The 19,540-nt window shown below is 35.4% G+C and overlaps 1 protein-coding gene across 2 annotated transcripts in view; it reads right to left on the bottom strand.

Moving 5' to 3' along the window:
- Window positions 1-19,540, bottom strand: part of mtor (mechanistic target of rapamycin kinase) — a 99,236-nt gene that overhangs the window by 76,719 nt on the left and 2,977 nt on the right. For both annotated transcript variants that reach the window (XM_043246681.1, XM_043246680.1), the window contains exons 5-22: window positions 17,968-18,168; window positions 17,757-17,891; window positions 17,228-17,503; window positions 16,570-16,678; window positions 16,156-16,339; window positions 15,691-15,819; window positions 15,166-15,410; window positions 13,872-14,087; window positions 12,619-12,824; window positions 11,781-11,903; window positions 11,600-11,683; window positions 11,195-11,287; window positions 10,214-10,348; window positions 9,147-9,276; window positions 5,756-6,006; window positions 4,832-4,918; window positions 3,268-3,435; window positions 932-1,044 (exon numbers count right to left, since the gene is read on the bottom strand). In XM_043246681.1, coding sequence (XP_043102616.1) covers window positions 932-1,044; window positions 3,268-3,435; window positions 4,832-4,918; window positions 5,756-6,006; window positions 9,147-9,276; window positions 10,214-10,348; window positions 11,195-11,287; window positions 11,600-11,683; window positions 11,781-11,903; window positions 12,619-12,824; window positions 13,872-14,087; window positions 15,166-15,410; window positions 15,691-15,819; window positions 16,156-16,339; window positions 16,570-16,678; window positions 17,228-17,503; window positions 17,757-17,891; window positions 17,968-18,168 — 2,885 coding nt within the window. The remainder of the gene's footprint in view (window positions 1-931; window positions 1,045-3,267; window positions 3,436-4,831; window positions 4,919-5,755; window positions 6,007-9,146; window positions 9,277-10,213; window positions 10,349-11,194; window positions 11,288-11,599; window positions 11,684-11,780; window positions 11,904-12,618; window positions 12,825-13,871; window positions 14,088-15,165; window positions 15,411-15,690; window positions 15,820-16,155; window positions 16,340-16,569; window positions 16,679-17,227; window positions 17,504-17,756; window positions 17,892-17,967; window positions 18,169-19,540) is intronic.

The following is a 19,540-nucleotide window of genomic DNA, read 5'->3' as shown; positions in this document are numbered from 1 at the left end:
CAGGCCTGATTATTGCCAGCCCTGTTCATTATCTCCAAATGAACTTGACCTAGTAGCAAAACTTGGCTGACCTTTCTTCAAGAGCACATCAGCAGACATCACTCATCCAGGAAGTCTCAAAAGACACAAGGACAACGCGGAAAGAACTGCATTCCTCTCTCTCATGACTTTCAATAAATACATATTACATTACCAAACACATAATTCCACAAAAAGAATTTCACCATGCTCAAGCATGGTGATAGCAGTCTGCTGACGTGGGGATGCCGCTAAATTGTCTAAACTGAAGCTCAAGCACACCTCGATTAAGCAACAAGTCAAAGATTCAATGCATATGAGAGTGGCTCTAAATAACAAAATAACAAAAATAAAGTTTTTAAGTGGCCCTGTTAAATTCGTGATTTTAACTCAATTGTGATGCTGTAGTACAACCAGAGTGCTGTGAAAGACTGACATTAAGTGATTGATCACAGTTATTTGCCGCTAAACTGGCACAACAAGCACTGGTACGACAGCTCGCAGAGAGACTAAAGATTCAGAGAAAGCCCTTAATTCTTAGAAACAAATTGCTATAATCCGGTTCACAACCAGTAGTTATGCAAAAGCAATGTAGAGAAACATCTGAGACAGGTTTTTCAAAGCAATAATAACATTAAAAGGAGAGAGTAAAGATAAGGTAAGATAAGGTAGCAAGTACCAAATACATGCGTTTCAAAAAGTAAAAAAGTAAATCATGACACCACATAAAAATATCAAAAGTTGTAACAATTTGTTCAGCTTAACAGAATAAGTGAACACCAATAAAATAAAGTGCCAAATTGCTCTATGTTTTATTTACTCACAATCACTGACACCAGCACTGACTGGTGTGCATATTAAGACAAAACATAGGCACTGCCATGTTTTAAGATCAGAGGTTTTTCATACTGACTTGCGAGCTGGCAGGGGGACATCGGGGGCATCGAATAGTTTCACTACGGGTGGCAACAATAGGTGGAGGTAGTCATCCAGGTTAGCTCCAAACAGCTGGATGGCCATAAGCAGCTAGGAAACAGAAAGTAGTAGTTTGCTTAAAAACATCAAGAAAAACAGTATATCTATGTCAAAGCCTGTTAAATAAATCTTAATTAAATTAGTTACAGCTTATCACTTGTCACAAAGTGACCCATACAAATTATAGGCAATATATAAATATATATAAATAAACATATTGTCAATATAAATATTAAGAAAAAGTCCTTAGCAACGCATATTACTAACCCCCACTTTTTTTTAAAACATTTTTTTTAGCGATAGTGCTACAAGGTGGCCATCTTTTAAATAAACATATTTGTTTTAAATGCTGTTGGGAAACCCAGTCAAAATATAGAGAGCAGCTCACATGAATGACTGAGCTTTTGTTTTCTTATCTGTCTCGCAACAACTGGCAGGCAGTTAAGTGCTCATTCAGGGTGACCTCAGTGCTCCCAGTGACGCAGACAGTGGTTATGGGCTCTCCAGGCACACAGAAAGGGAGAGACGATTCATGTGGATGTAGGGCTGAATTACTTTTGTGGGATATGTGGGTTTGGCCAGTAGCTACACACATCTGTCAGGGGCTGGCAGAGAAGACATCTAATGATTGGCAAGGCTTTCTTTTGAAGTGTGAAGTGGAATTTTCACAGGTCAAAGTCTGGCCAGGAACACACATTTACATACGTAATGTGCTGTAAATTATCTTTAGGTGCATTTTTTAAAATTATTATTATCATTTAGGGAATGCATTCTGTACATAAACTGAATAATAAACTGCTGTACAGTACTAATTAGATATTCAAACATTTATTTAAATTGAATAAATTCATATGTATAAAATTAATGTATATGAAAAATATTTTGTCTTTCTGTTACTTATAACAAAAAGCTATATTATTTTTCTGTATTATTTTAGATAGTGAAATAAAAAAAAAAAGATAAAATTGTTCTGATATGTGCAGATCATCAGACAAAGGGGACAGGGAGGAGTCATCAGAGGGGAGCGTAAGCAGGTTTTATATGAGATTAGATCATCTGAAACCTGCAGGTGAATTTATTGAAATAATGTGAAACAAGTGTCACAGACAGCAGACATGAGATTCTTTCACACACTGACACACTAAATAAAAACTTAGATAAACCTTTCAGTAAAAACACAAATGTGCTCTTTAAAAGTGTTAAAATACCATTCACACATTATAACCAAAAGATCTGTATGTCCATCTGTTCTTTGGACAATTAGCTTTAAACACTGTGCCATTTTCTTTAGATTTTACTTCTGAGTGACAGATGTAAGTGGCTAATCCCTCAGAGCTGCTTTTGATTCTGTGGAATAATATACAATACAGAGGCGCTGAAGAATGGAAAGAAGAGAAAGGATCTCGAAATGCAACTCACCTCACAGCGAGGTTCAGACGCCCACAAAGGGCAGGTTTATTTATATAAACAATTAAAATTTCTTGAGCTCTGAAAAAAAACTTTATGATTGGCCAAAAGCAGAATTACATGAACTCCTCCAGACCTTGTATATATACTTGCATCAGTTGTTTACACTAAGCATTATAATTGTAATTTATTAATAATGATAAAGTTATATATAAAAAAATAAACAAAAAATCCAAAGTCCTGGAAAATTGCCATACATTCATTTTATAGCACAAGATTTCAGGAATAGGCCTCATGGACAATTCTTTGTTGAGTTTGAATAGCTCTATGAAGCCCCATCAAAACAACCTTAAATTTGTTGTCAATCGATCAAACCATTAACAACAAAAATCATTATCAATTAAATTTCAAGATGTGCTAGTGCCTTCAAGATGTGCCTTAATTAGACACAGTCACTGAAATAGTTAAAGGTAGGGTAGGTAATTTCAGAAAAAGTAATGCAAGATATACAATTACGTTTAGATTAATATAATAATTTAAGATTTGCATGTGGATACAATTGAAAACACAACTTGCAATTCCTTTTGAAAATTGTGAAATGGCCCCCGGATATTTTTCCATAATCAACAGCAAGCTAGCTTTGAAGGCACGACCACCCCCCCTGCAAAGCCCTGCCTCTTCTAAATTAAACCGGCACAATCAGATTTCCCGTTGTTTAAGGGCTAAATGGAATGATATCAGACTAACTTGACTATGATTTTTTACATTGTTACATGCTGGCTGTTGTATTTGGTTGGCCTGCAGTGATATTTAAGCAATCCTAGTTGGAAATATTACTTTAACATTCATATTTCAGCGTGTATATACCTTTATAGTGACACTACGTCCAGGACTGTTGTCGTGCATGAAGACTCGCAGCATATGTGGAATGAGTTGTGGCAGATAGAGTTTGAATTCTCCGCCTAGAGCCACCACAATCTGCTCAATCAGCAAAATAATGGTGTTCTGCATGGGGTTATTTGGAGTCCAGTATTCCTGCATAAGAGAAAACACAGTGTTCTCTACATGACCAAGACCCAAACCATTTATTTTATTTTATTGTAAAGAATAAAATACTATTTATACAAACAAATAAAACACCTAAACTCTGATATACATGCTTTCTTGCAAAACTATTCATCACAAACATTATGCACATAAATAAAATTAAATAAAATGTTGTTCTTAGTTTAAACTAATTAAATACCAAATAATAGTAACTGCACAATGTAGGGCTGCACGATTATGACAAAAATCAGATTAGTAAATAGTAATTGCGATTATTAATTACATCATCATTATTTACACTTAATGACGTCTACACCATTGTTTCATAACTTAAACAAAACTAAAAAGCTGAAAACTCAACATTTATTGCTTTTCTATAATATATATATATATATATATATATATATATATATATATATATATATATATATATATGTGTTAAATGTCAGTTATAATTTGGATTAGTTTATTGTTATAAAATGAATGACATTACACTTTTATGATAAAACTAAAATTACAAAATTAAAACCTGTAGAAAGAAAAAAAAAACATCTTATGCAAGTATAACAGCATAAGTGGACTAGAATTTTTTTTTTTTATTGGGAGTAGTGATGATGCAAGTAGAAAAAGGGAATTAAGCACCTTAAGTATATTATCTACTAGTTGAGTGCTAAGAGAACCACAAAAGGAGAATGCGTCAGCTATTTTATACGGGCTCTGAGGTACCCATCTCAGGCTGCAGGGTGACAGCAGGGATTAAAACAAATGAAACAAGTCTTTGTCTAGTCCACTCAATAGCCGTGTTTCCACTGTTGACCTAAAAGTGAGCATGCTAGTGCGCGCCAGGGCCAGTCAAGTTTCCACTGTAACTTCCAGGACTTGATTGTGCCTCGAGCTTCGTCAAAAACCTTGGACCAAAGTGGTTATGAACAAAGGCGGAGTTTCACCATGTCTAGACAGGGTCAACGCAGATAACACCCACATTAAAGACTTTTACAATAGTTTTAGCTCACTTTAAGATAGCAGAGAGTGTTTGAAACTTCTGTTTGAAATCCAATGGGAATTATGATCATCATACAAGGTAGAAATATTTATAAGCAATGCAAAAAAATATGGGTGGAGCATCTGGCCAGACGGTGGAAATGCATCCGAGGGTCCAAGGCTATTAACCCCACCCGGCCCGCTTAAAACGCTGGCACACACTGCCCTGACAGTGGAAAAGAAGCTAATGGAACTAACATCTCCTACACAAAAAAAATTGCATAGAAAAGACAAAAAAAGTTTTAACAAGCATTTTAAGGGTATCAAGTGCACATTTTTGCCTTTATGGTCTAAGTCTTTATTTTAGATGAAAATCAGGAAGATGTGTGAACAAATCTCTCACCCGGATCAGTGTGAAGATATCATCCATGTATGGCCGGATGTGTATCTTGACGAAGCACACAACCATACCCATCTGCTGGAAAAGGAACTAAAAAAAAGAAGAAAATAAGAGAATAATGCACAGAAAAAGAGATGTAGAGGTACAAGAGAGGAAAGGTACAAGAGAAAAAATCTGATGGCTGTACATGAAACCTGATTTGATTTAGGTTCAATTTAAAGAAATATTCTAGGTATAGAATTTACATTCATTTTCATTTAAAATTCTTTAACTTTAAATTTATCAAATAATTTATACAAATTTCAAAATTGTAGCTAAAATAATGATTTGAAATGTTAAATTAAATTTAATTTACTTGTATTTGAAAAATACAATTAAGCACATTTGTGATATTTAATTTAACAATCCAATGTTCAAATGATTAATCATAATATTTAAATCATAATATTAAAATATATTTTCGTTACAGTTTATGCTAATTCAAATGGGGAAATTAAATAGCATTTAATAATTTAATTTATTTGAGAAGCTAGAAGTATTTCATTTATTATCTGATCATTTGAGCATTTGATTTTAACTTCCTTAGCTCAAATGATTTTAATTTAAACTGATTTTAATTTAAAATAACACACAACAGAAGAATTAAATCTGGTTACAAGTTTTAATCTTCACATTTTGCATATAAATCCTTCAAATCTAATTAAACAAAAAAGGACTTTCACTGTAACTGCACTAGTGTAACCTTATTTTTGTTTATTTTTTTGTAATTTACATTATGCAGAAATTCTGTTGACATCTGCTAAGATATAACATCTAATAAACCTGAATACTTTGGACTGATTTATTCCAATTTAAACAATACACCTATAAAAAAGTCTTGCAATGCACTGAAGAAAGTACCATCTCTTTTCTGTGATAGCAACGTACCTCTCTGATGCTGGCATCACACACTCTAATGACATTGAGAAAAGTGGGCATAACTTGAGGCAGGAACTGTACACATTTCAGTCCAAGTGATTTGAAAATGAAGGTGACGGCCTGCACCACCATGGTGTGATGATTGGACAGTGACGGGTCACGCAGGATGCGCATCAGAGTCACTATGGCAACTGCCGGGTAAAACTCATCTAGTGGCAGGTTGCCCATGTTGACCAGCATCTCACTGGTACTGTAGTCAGCTGAAATGCCAAATGTAACAGAAGTCATCATATTTTGCAGAAAGTGTGGTCAAAGTTTGTTGTTTGCTAACCTTGTTTTTGAATACAACTGTGAAATTAGTGAAGTAATACACTCATACAAATATACACAAAAAAGTACAAAAGGTACATTTAATATCTTCAAGGTACTAAAATGCACCCTTTGGAGGTAAATAAAATACACAAATGTAATTTTTCTTGAAAGGGTACTGCCCAATGTAGCCAACACCTTTTAAAAAGTAATGTAAGGAAGCAAAAAACATGAAGATCTCAAAGGAGTAAATTGCAGGATTTACTACAGCACACTATGTGACACAGGAGGCAGCGCAGCCTGCTACCGACCACTTCCTACAGTCATAAAACTCTACCACACATACCTCAGTGAAAAACAAACTATATCTGTGTGTGAGTGAGTGTATCTGAATGACGTAATGCAGTCATCTGTTTTCCATACACAGCAGGCTATGCCTTAAAATATATGTGCCATTTGATGTGGGGTTAACAGGCAATCTGGAATTGCTTGCCTGCGCTTAAAGGTTTCAAGTTCTTTCATTTTGTTTACAGTGGCAGACAGCAGGGTGTCTAAGGACCCGTTTCCACCTGGTATTCATATGAATTGTTTGAGATCTGATCACAAGTGGTCAGCTGAGACACAATATTGTTTTCACCTGTTGTTAACATACGTCTCCTCTGACCACTCACTAATTACATTATTTTTTGAAAACAGCTTCACATTATTTTTTTCACAAGCGCCTAAATGTTTCACAGTATTGTAGCTTTGTAAATAGATTTCTCCAATCAATGTAGAAAGGCTGCCAAAGTTCTTATGGATTCAGTCTGTCCTCACACAAGTCTCATATTATGTATTTATATTAAGGAAATAAAATACCAGTAGTAAATGTCTTTCTAATAAAGCTACTGACCAAAATGATTCAAAATCCTGACAGCTACGTGCATACTACTTCTTCTGTCCACCATTACCATCACTCACAGAACTCACTCTCATCTCATAAAATATCCTATTGCTCTATTATTGCAGTAAGAGGGCCAGCAGGCAGTTCTCTGCCTGTAAAGGGGAGTTCTCTCAAAGTGGGAGTAGAGAAAAAGTGCAGAACCAGACAAAGCTGCCCCAGACTGTAACCTGTACTTTATTTCTAATGCATCACACGGGAGATATCCTCACTTCCTGCAGCACGCTTCTTTATGGGGTCCTGCTGTTAAAACTATTAATTCTCTCTGCTGCATAACAGTAGATGAAGGTCTGAGCTGGTGTACTATAATACACTGAGGCCAGGGGCAAAGACATAAGAAGCCTTAATGACCTACCCACTCAGTAAATAGTCATAAATATCAAGACGGTCAAAAGTAAATAGGTGTACTCCACTGTGGTGCTGCGTAGACTGATTGGCATCCAACTTGAGACAGCAGTGACATCACAGTGACATATGCCCAAGCAATGCAAAATTTCAGAGCTGCTCATTTTGCACAACTTCTCCAGAGTAGCCACATGAGCTCTGACGATAACATCCGTCTTTTACAATAGGCAAGAAAAAAATAACTGTTTAAAATACACTGTGCATTAAAAACAAGATACAGAGTTGCTGAACTCCTGTCAAGCCAGTTGCAAAGAAAACAGTCTGCACACTTATTATGGCTATCGTGGTAATCTACAAACAGCACATAAAGACGGCAAGAACCATATGCTTCCATATGTTTTGTTAGCTTCAAATATGCATTCTCCCCACAATCTGGACAGAATAATATACAAAAAAATAAAACTGCCTGTACTTGTCAGTAGAGTCAGTATACGAAAAGACTATAATAGACTAAATTCAAAAGAAATGGTAACATCTCCAAGATGATTTTCAGTAATCTACTGGCAAAGCTATCTTAAAAACTGTGTGTAAATGCATCTTGAACAAAAGCCTTTTTAGGCAGAAGGTGGTAATACCAAATACTAATGTAATTTACTAAATAGAAGCTAACAGAAGTTTTTAAACCATCTTCACATCTTTACAAGACTCTCTTTTTTTGTTTATCTTTATTGTTTATTGTAATCTCAAAGTTATATTGTCATGCTTTTTAAAATTAAACTTACAAATATAGACCCCACTTCATTATTTAAATAGTACTGATTTATTTGTAACTTTATTCGTATATGTACTGAATGAAAAATAAAAAACATCTGAAATATCTGTTTTATTTAGAAAAGACAAATATTGCATCTCGTCCACCTCATCTGTAATAAAGTCAGCAAACACATGACAAGCGTCATTATAGTTCGCAAACAAATCTGACCAAAATAATGGCTTAATTTTCAACTTCTACTCCAACTGAAAGCAGCAAATCACAGCGATAGTTTAACACATTTGCACAGAAAAAATTTTACAAAGACGCTTGATGTTATGAGCTTCAAATTTCTGATTTTTCATATATTTGCTTTTTATACTACAGGATGGCAAATGTCCCACAAACTTCCATAATAATAATAATGATTATAATATTACAAGATAATTTCCTGTGATAACTAACAATATGCCACAATGCTGTTAACTGGTATAAAAAAAAACTTTTTGGTTCTGGACTGAGAAATAGCGGATACTTTGTACTAGGGCACTGTGTTCACAACAGTGGGAAAAGAAATGTCTTTAATTGAGAACTGTTTGTTCTGACTTTTGCACACATGCATATGAAATGAAAAAGAGGATAGTATGGGTGGGGAAACAAGTGGGACTATAATGAAAACAGCACTTATTCTGAACTATTTTAATCCTACTTTTAAAAGACTTTGTGTATGCAGGCAGTGTATGGACGTACAAAAAGGGGAAAGTCACAAATAAAGGGATGAAATGTGTACAAAGCTTTGTGAAAGGCCAAACAATCAGTGACAAGATGTGAGAGCATGCTACCCAGGAGTTCTGGCTCTGCCTTTGGAAAGGGAAATTTGTATATGAAGACGTGCTCTGTTTGCTCTGGAGAATTCTCTGGATAGAAAGTTAGATGGGCAAAACCTTCTGTGCATCTGTAATTAATTGTGTTGATGTGGACTCACATTAGCGTGATTAGAGCCCACTATGTTTAGGCATGCATGTTAAAACAAGTATACAGGTGCATATGATTACCTGAATCCTGGCTGGATTTGGACTCTGAGAGACTGACAGCTGAAGCATCCCGAGACTGGTCAATCATACCGATGTTCACCTTGTGTTTGTAGGGGTCCAGAGCTCCAAGCAGACCTAACACACGTATGGCCTAACCAAGGGAACAGAACCACCAAGTCAAAGTAAAAATGCAAACGGTTTCATATTCAAGAGCAGTGGTTCCCAACTAATAGGCTGATGCACTGAATTGCTGTAGATATGTTTGATTAAGCAGGCAGTGTTGGGATACTCCAGGAACATGGTTAGGAACCACTGTTCTATGGTATAAATTGAAGGCAGCATTCAAAGGCAGAAAGGCAATTTGAGCAGGACATGACATGAGCATTAGATTCAGACATTGCCCATCCTGAGCATGTTGCCTTTCTACCTTTGTATGCTGTGTAAAGAGGCAGGATTTTGTAGCTTTCAGACACAGTCTTGATGTCCCACAAAATGTTTTAAACAAATTCTATGTTACACAGATTCAACAGGTACAACAAGACAATAACAATTTTATAATAGTTTTAAGAACAAATAATACATGTAAACTGTTGTATAAAAATATCCCACAACAGTGTCATCTTCTGGAATAGACCTGCTTGACTTAATTAAATATAATTAAAAAAACTAAATCATTTTTTAAAAAATTTAAAAAGCTGTGGCTCATATTTTTTATTCAGCCTGCTTAGTTTCCCCATTAAAAAGTATACTTCTTTTATATTTTTGTAACACAAATTGTGCTGACTGTATTCACCTAGCTCAATAAAATTTAGAAAAGCATCCGAAACCGTAGTTGTTCCTGAACTAGTAAGCCCCTACTGAATTATCTTAATAAGGCTTCATATGCAAACCCTATTATCCATATTCATTTGTGTTTGCTTTATTTTATTGCACATATTTTCTTCATTATAAAGTCATTTAATGATCATTGCTAGAAAATAACTATACTTGGAAATGAGACTGAACTGTCTGATGCACTTCCTTTCAAATAACTGTTGCACCCACATTTATGGAATCTGGTGTTCAATGACAGGAGCAGAAATCAGTACCTCTCTCCTAATTCCCTGGTTCTGTTCTGTCTTCAAGAAGTTGAGTAGCACCTCCAGTAGAGATGGATACTTCCTGTATGGCTCCACCACATACCCAGTACTGGCTACTTGTTGACCCAGAGTCCAAAGTGCCACCTAGTGGGAGAGATGATGATCAGTGTGTTATTGTGTACATTAACATTTGTTTATTTAGCAGGTGCTTTTTTACACAAAGTGACACAATCATAGTGCACAATAGTAAAGAAACAGAAAAGCTAGAGAAAAGAGGGAAATAAGAGCAGTGTTATTCTTATGCCTATAATTATATATATTTTCTTTCATCAACATTTAATTAGACTGTGTTTTTAATGATGAAAAACTACTGTATGCACCAGTACACTGTACTTTAAGCGGTTTTATTGAGAAAATTCTTTTAAGATTGATCCAAAAAGTCAAATAAAGCCCCAGACACAGTTCAGAGAAGGTAAAGTATTTAGTTACATGAGCTTCTGTGAACCTCGTGTAACCTAAAACTTACCTAAATCATCCAAACTCTATAACATCCCTGATTGCTAAAGCAGAACCTGACAACGTCATACCAAGAAAGAAAGCCTTGTGTGAAGTTGTGTAAACGTTATGGACGTTTGACTGCAACTCATAACAGTACTGTAAAACCTTTCAGATTAAAAGCATGCACTCTAGAGTGCCTCCAAATATTACTGAAATACACAAGTTTCCACTGTCGTTACGAAAAACAGAAAAGAGAGTGCTTTTCGTTACCCATATTGCTTTGCAAAAGAATGCAAAAAAACTCATTCACAGGAGGAGGAAAATGTAAAAAGGTGTGCAATAGGCAACAAGTGCATGTACACACAAAACATACAAAATCAATTAGCTGAAACAGTGAGGTTAAACCAATACTATATAAATACTATATTAATACTATCATATTACCACATTATAATTTAAATTTAAAAAAGTTTAACATAGGAATGAGCAAACCTGTCTCTTAGCTAATGAAGAGGAGTCTTGCAGCATGTCCATAATAATGGGGAACAGCTCATCCATCCATTTCCTCATCTCCAGACCACTCACCTGGTACAAATTAAAGAAACAGACACACTCAACAGCATTGCAACAGGACAAATTAAATTACTTTTCACAGCTGACTTGATTTTGAGGGTAAAAAAAAATTCCTTAATCGTCCCACCTAATTCCTCTTTTCCAATTTTTGCTACACCTTCTTACCAGTGACCACAAATATTTTAACTCTTTGCTTGCATTCCCAACTCTCCTGCACAGAGCTACTCTGACCCTTCTACTAAAGATTTCCTAAATCTTTAGTAGGCACCTGAAAGGTCCTGTAGGTGATTTAAAAAGATAAAAGGCTAGAAAATGATCTGTTACCTGAGCAAGTTCTCCAATAGTAGCTAAAACACTAATAACAACTCCAGGGTTTGGATCGGGATCTTTCAGCTTCAAGATGAGGGCCTGTGTGAAGAACAGAATTGGAAAGACAACACATTTTACAACAAATTTGACAACAACCCCCAAAACATACAAAGAGAACAGGAGAAGTAAGGGGAACCTTGAGAATGGGCTCCATGTATGGGCGAATGAGTCGGGGTGCATTAGACACCAGATGACCCAGCATGCGGGCACTCTGTTCTTTGTTTCGGCCCACGCCACTATGTTCCAACTCAGTAAGGATCTGGACAGAATTTTATTACTTTGAAAAGCACCACAACTTTGGCAGTATTTTATTAACAGACACATTAATAACAACAATAAAACAAATAAAAATGACCTCCTCTGAGATGGCAGTAGCACAATGTAAAGGTTTCCATGCAATATGCATCAGCATAAGTTGATAGCCAACAGAAAAAAAAGTAAATGTGATGATGGGAAAATAAGGCCAGACTGACTAGAGCTGTAGTGAAAAAATATTTACTGACTGCCACCTGTTGGTGGTTGAGAAAAAAATGCTGCAGCGTCTCTTGACAATTTTTCAGTTTACAGCATGAGTACGTATACTGTGCAAAGTATGACATTTATATATTCATAAAAAGAACAAGTAATTAAATAAGATCACTATGCATTACCTGAGTTTTTATTATTACTCATTTTAACCCCCTAAGCCATCTACTACTTCTACTAGTATCTTACTATGGTCCTATTCTGTCTAAAGAAACAACAGGACACGTTTAAAAAAATGCTGTAAATGCATTAAAAAAAATAATCTGAAACATTAAAGTGTGACGAACATACAAAAAAAATTGTAATTTAGGAAGGAGCCAACACTTTTTCACAGCACTGTATTTATCTATCTAACTATCTATCTGTCCGTCTGCCCTGATAATACAAATACTATAAGCATTAGTAGTGGTATTTCAAATAAAGCCAAGTGCTGTAAAACATGAAAATACCTGAATGAGCATCTTGCGCAGAAAGGGCATAACAAATGCAGGGTTCATACTGCTGAGACGACCGATAGTGCAGATGGCCAGTTCACGGATCTCAAACACTTCATCATTAAGTGCCACAAATAGAGCTTGGAGGTTCTCCGCTTGTGCCAGGTGGGCATCAAAGCGCTCATCCAGGGAGGCCAGCACACAGTATCGGATATCAGGGTCTAGAAGTCACAGGAAGTCACCCAAAAATTTAAGACATAATGTCCCATAAAGCCTTGTTGATCAGTTACCAACAAAGCATGTCAATATTAACCAAGAAAGTAAGAGTAAATATAATAAAACTGACAAAATATTATGTTGCAAAAATGAATATACATAAATGTACAAAAAAGTAATAAAACATTTTAAATGTTCCTATGATTAACAGGTATTTTGAAACACTGAAAAATTAAAGCATAACACAGTCATTTGAACACTTAAATCAACATTTCTAATAAAATGTCATTCTTTACTCTAGGGCTGCAACTATCGATTGTTTGATAATCGATTAATTGGCCGATTATTTTTTTCAGATGAATCAGATTTTATATATTGAACCTTTATACCTTAATTTTAATGGGTTTTTTAAGGTGAACTATTCTTTCAAAGCAATCAAACCAATTTGGAAGGAATTATCAGGAGACTTATTTCTTTGCACACAATGAAAAAAAAGTTTTAGGTATAACCAAAAGTAAATAAAAAAGGAAAAAATAATTTTTACTTATACACGATGCTTATTCCTGACATAAAAATGGGGAACGCCATTTCCGTTTTTAAATTTTATGGGTATAGCTTCCAGTCTCATCCAGCTATTTTTAGCTGTACAAAAAAGTTTTGCTACTTGATATTGAAAATTGATGTGTCTTATTTCAATGTATTATCTTAATTATGAACACACTGGTTTGTAGTGCAAATTGCTATTCTCCTCGTTATTAACTATAGAGTATAATGAACCAGCGTACATCCACATTAAGGAAAAAGGTAGATAGATTAATGAACTTCATACAATCAGTTGAAACAAGTTGGCATGGGTGTTACTGAATATAACTAGTTCTACTAGTTTTTCTGCACAAGTTACTGCTCAGTAAAATTTGTACAACTAGTTATATTTGTATCCCTTTTTTATTTAATTCAATTTATTTGGGCCAATTTAATGAGCATAAACTCATAAAAATAAGAAATGTGATTATATACATAATCTATAATCTAAGATTTAAACAGTCTCTCACCTGGGTCAGTGATGCCAACCACCAGTAACTTGCTGAGAACGTCAGCCACCACCTGCACAGCAGTTTGACTGACCACGTGTCCGTGGCCACTTATTAGGTGGATGGAAGGGGTGAGCAGGCGTGAGCAAGTGCGCGCTGCCTCCATGCGAATCTCCTTGTGCTCGCTGTTCAGGAAGTGGTCAGCACAGTGTCGCACAAACTGGGTCAATGAGTGACCTATAAATGGACCAAACCAGTAATTAAAAAAAAAATCGACATTTTCTGTAGAAAATGTAAGCAATGCTAGCCTATTCAAAATGCACTGCAGAGCAGTGTTCCAGGTAGGTGATGCATTGAGCAGCAATTTTTGCAGTAATTTAGGAAATATCATTATAATGTTTAATTTACCATTAAAAAAAATAAATAAAAAAAACAGAAAGCCAATTTCACTACCCTATTTTATATTTTGAGTATAACAGCTATTAAGCTGTTTGCATTTGTTTGAGCGCTTTGTGACGATGATCAAAGGCTTTCATTTACTATTTGTTTTTGAAGCATTGAAAACATGTATGTTACTGAGTTTATTGTGTTTGGGCCCACAGGTGTGTCAGGTGCTTTTAATGGTGACCTGGGAGATTTGGTTCCTCATGTAAAATCCACTGTGAAAAAGCTGAGTGTTATTTTTGATTCTGCTCTCAAGTGATAGACAGATAAATGTTGTATTTCAATATTTTTTTCCCCGAATTCCAGAGTTTGAGAAAGTGCATTCATTTAATCAAGATTTAAATACTGTAATGTCAATGCAATATTAGTAGTCTTCAGAGTGTTCAAAATGTAGTCACAAGACATCTGACTGGCATAAGGAAATTGTTATTATATTTCCACAAAATGACTGTCTTTGCACTGGCTGCGGATTTGTTACAAAACTGATTTAAAATATCTTAGCATTATTTTCTTTTGAATCAAAATATCTCTGTTAGATTATTAAGGCCAGCTCAAGGTTTCAGTTCTAAATTTAAATTTTAAATCTAAATTTAGACCAAGCTAAATTTAGACCAAGCTTTTTCGAATGCTCATCCAAATTGTGGTATACTCTCCCTTTATCCAAAAAAAAAAACTTACCTGCAGTCTTTTTATTCTTTCAGATTTTTTTTTTAGATGTTTATCCTTTGTTTTTGTAGGGCACAATGGTTAACTATTGTTGTTTTTAATTATGCTATAAAAATAAAATCTGATTTCATGTTAAGCATGGGTATTCATTCCTCGCAAGCTCATAGTGTTTTAGTATAGCCAAAAAAAATATGTAAATATGTACCTTCGAATTCAAAGCTGCCAAGAGTACGTAGTGCCAAGGTGATGCTGCCCACATCACTAGCCTCAGGGATATTGGTCAGGCTGGGTGATGCCAGCTGGTACGCCAGGCCCTTGGGCATACCTGGGTGACGCAGTGGCTTGTGCATGAGCACAAGAGAGAGCATTTTTAGCAGCCCATCCTGAATGTCCTTCTTCAGCGGTGGTATCTGCCTGCTCAGGTCATAGAGTACTGCAGTTAGAGCAGGACTGGGAAGAAAAGAGAAAGACAATTATAAGATTACATAGGAAATTGTGTCTGAATTTTATAACATGTGAAATGCTAGTACAAGGTTTGTACAGATTTACTGCATTTATGTTCCTCTTAAAAAAACTTTAATTCTAAAGACTTAAGCTAAACTGTTTAAAATTAGTTTTGAAAAGCAATATATATTGTACCAATATGTATCTATGTGTTTGCTCAAGAAACTACAACCCAGTAAAGGTGAACCTGTGAATAAATCACTAGGCCCAAACAGTTTAACTGTACCTCAGACCAACAGCTAACATGGGCTCAAGGAGTTCTTTAACATCCTGTTGAATGCTAGGCCCCATAGCTCTGGAGAGCATACTGATACACGTGAATACAGTAGCATCAACCTGCATGGTCTTCTGCCTCCTAAAAGATTACAAAACATGGGACAGAGGGCAAAAAGAGAAGAAAATCAAACACATAACAATCTAAAGATTTCTTTAGTAGTGAAACAGTACCATCACTTGTATTGTTTTAAAATCAGACTGGATGAGACACATTCACATATAAACACATTATTTTTATATTACTCTTTGATCATGTAACCTAGCACTGAAAAAAACAGACACACAAACAAATTGACTTATTAATAAGATTTGATAAAATAACCTGATTTTTACAGATTTTCATGAAATACAAAATGAGAACTTCCACCACACTATAAATTATAAATATAGCCTATAGCCTAAATATAGTTCTTACTTGTGTGCAAAGTCTTTAGGTGGCAGTGCAGCTTTGATGATCTCCAGGATCTTGCTGAGGTAGGGCTGAATTTCGGCCCTTACAGCAACCACCAGCAACCCCAACGCTTGAAATGCTGCTGTTCTCTCCTTCTCTTTTTTAAGGCAGCCCAGCAGGTGCCCCATAGTGTCCTGTAAATACTGATCTGAGGGCAAAAGAACAATGTTTAATATATAGCCAATCAATACATCAAAATGTGAAGCCAAAAAAAGCCAATAAAAGGCTAATATGCATAGTATGACACCAATATGTTTGAAACTTAAGCAATAATAAAAATATCTGAATGTCTCTGAACTGCTAACATACATAATAACTGAAAAAAGTCAAAAATCAGCTTTGAAAGTAATGCTGGGATATAATCACAAGTAAATGTACCAGTGAAAGTGTGAGGCTGGAAGGCAGCAAGTCGGGGCAGTAAGTTTAGAATAGTCATCTGAATGAGTGGATTCTTACTGGTCCTGTATTTCAGCACCCAACGACACACCTGATGCAACAGCAAAGGAATAAATTAGAATACTATGAGAAATGTGAGCTTCCTTAAGGCTTAAGGGTTTTGGAAATGTTGGACCAATATAGATCTTCTCAGCATGGTCACTAAACATTTATCTTTAAAAAGAGAGGTGTACAATAATGTATTTGTCATGTATACTATAGAGAAAAATAAAATTACATGATACTGTTTACATGGCACTGTGATAAATAATAATTAGTTTTTCTCAGTGGACAGAACATTTGTAAACATAAAAAAATAAAATAATATATTTTTAGTTTAAAGATATATGCTATATTATATAGTTATGGACATGACATGCACACAAAAATTACTAGCTAAAAAGAAAGAAATGAGAGGAAAAAACATTCTACAGTTTCTTTAAATTCTGTTTTATTTCTTAATTTTATTTATAATCAAATAATATAAAATAAAATAAAAACTTGCTATGTGTACTGCATTAAGCTAACCGAGACTTGTTATAGCACTTGCATATCATCACTCTCTTATTTCTCTCCAGGAGTAAATGTAATCACTGATCACCTGGTCAAACCGCTCCTCCATCAGTTCTCTGCAGTACCGGCTCTCCACCAGAGTGCTTTTGGAGGGAACGGGTGTAGCTCCAAAACCCAGGAAGCCCTGCGGTGTGCTGTATCCCAGAAGCCCCAGCAGAGCATTGGACTGCTGTGGCTGCACTGACTGAAAGCTGGTAAAGGGGGTGATGTGGCGAGGTTTAGTGCTGAAGCCCATCAACTCCTTACAATACTTATCATGAACCATCTGCTGCTGCGTAATCTCCTCCATTTCCTCTCTCATACGCTGCAGGGATGAAAGAACCATTAAAAATGATTTAAACAATGAATAAAGGCAATGAAGCAATGAGTGATGTCATATATGATTGCAAGATGTTAACAAGCAACTAAAAGAACAAACAAAACAAGAAATAAAAAAAAACCTGAATGATAAATAACTTAAGCAAAAATAGCACAAAACAAAAAGCACAAGAATAAACGAACAAGTGAAACCTCACAAACCATGTGTTCTGTTGCCTGTAGCATGAACAATATCTTACCTCTCCCTCCATACTGCTTATTCGCACCAGTTCATTGAGAATCAGTAGAGCTCCATGGACACGGTCATCCTTATTCATGCCTTTCTCTTTAGCTAGAGTCTCGTCAAAACCCTTCTCGGCTTCTTCAAATGTTTGCTGTTTGAAGATGTGAAATGTTTGCACATACCAATATAACACACACATGCGTATTTAAAGGTGTTTCAATTCTGACCTTGTACCACTGTGGTTTCTGCATCTCTTTGGTCTCTCTCTGGGTAGTGAGGATCAGACAGGCTCTGAGTGCAGATACTGCACCCTCTCGAATCGCCTGTTTGGAGTCCCACACAGCATAGAAAATGTTATCAAAAAATGGCTGCACCTGCTGGAAGAAGAACGTGGGTGCGCTAACAGCAAGTTCTCGTAAAACCAGCACCTGAAAAAAAAACACAGTGGAAAGGGGGTTCAGTTCATATTAGACAGAAAAGAGACAACAAACACAGAAGGAAGCTAAAAGCCACCAGTAACAAAACAGTCAAGTGTAAGACAGTCTAATATAAGATTGACAGTGAGGTATTGAACACGTCACCATTTTTTACAGTAAATATATTTCTAAAGTTGCTGTTAACAACTAAAGTAATTCATACTTGAAATAATATAATAATAAAACAAATAATGAAAACAATAAAAGTTTTGAATCACTGAAATTTATTTAATACTTTGTACAAAAGCATTTGCTGGTAATGAGTGTGTCAAGGCAACTACTGTATGGAGAAACTAGTGGCATACATTGCTCAGGTGTAATTTTGGTACATTCTTCCACAAGGTCTTCAAATTTAAAGGGTCTATGGGCCTATTCTATGAACTCTGATTTTTAGTTCTTATTTTCTATTGGATTCAGATCTATTGGCTGTTTTTCGTATAACAGGGTGTTTGAATTTCAGGTAGATCTACAGGCACCTGCGTTCCAGCCGGCAGCATGTCTGGCAGCTTTATTTCTCTGAAACAAATTGAGAATTTCCATGGCTGTATTTGAGAAAACTGTGTGGCTGAAATGTCCACCTTTTTCATATTCATCAGCCTGATATATTGTAGGTGTCAATACTGAAGCAGCTAATACTAATTTTAACTAACAAGGGGCAGGATTGTTTTCTAATTACTGATAGATTTCAGCTGTTGTCTTTGCTTTCCATGCCTTTTTGCAACTCCTTTTTCTCATGTGCTCAATTCTTTTTTCCTGTGTCATTTAATTTTATTATACATAACTTGATTTCTGAATCTATCCGTTTTGTTTAAATTGTATGTATGGATTACTTGTATGGTTAAAAACATCTGATGAAAATTGCATGTCAACAGCACCTTTAGAAATATATTTACTGAGAACAATTGTGTGTTCAATACTTATTTCACTCACTGTATATCACAACATATAAGTGGCATAAAGTGACCATAAAGGGATAGCTGACCAAAAAATAATTTAATTCAGTCATTGTTTACTCATCCTTATGTTGTTACAAACCTGTATGATTTTCTTTCTTCTGTTACATAATAGAAGACATTTTAAAGAATGTTGGTAACCAGCTGATGGTAGCCATTGACTACCACAGTAGGGGAAAAATACTATGGACTTTGACTGCTACCAATGGTAGCCAAATATTTTCTTTTGTGTTGAACAGAAGAAAGAAACATACTGAAGTAAAAAAATAATAATTCCATGAGTAGAGCTTCCAGTCTCATTCGTGTCTAGTTATTTTTTGCAGTACAAAACAGTTTGTTTTGTTGCTGGATATTGAAACTTGGTGTGTCTT

This window comes from Puntigrus tetrazona, chromosome 8 (genome assembly GCF_018831695.1).
Source record: "Puntigrus tetrazona isolate hp1 chromosome 8, ASM1883169v1, whole genome shotgun sequence".
In the NCBI taxonomy this organism is placed as follows: Eukaryota; Metazoa; Chordata; class Actinopteri; order Cypriniformes; family Cyprinidae; genus Puntigrus; species Puntigrus tetrazona.
Note: the sequence above shows the minus strand (reverse complement) of the source record. Positions and strands in the feature narration are given on the sequence as shown.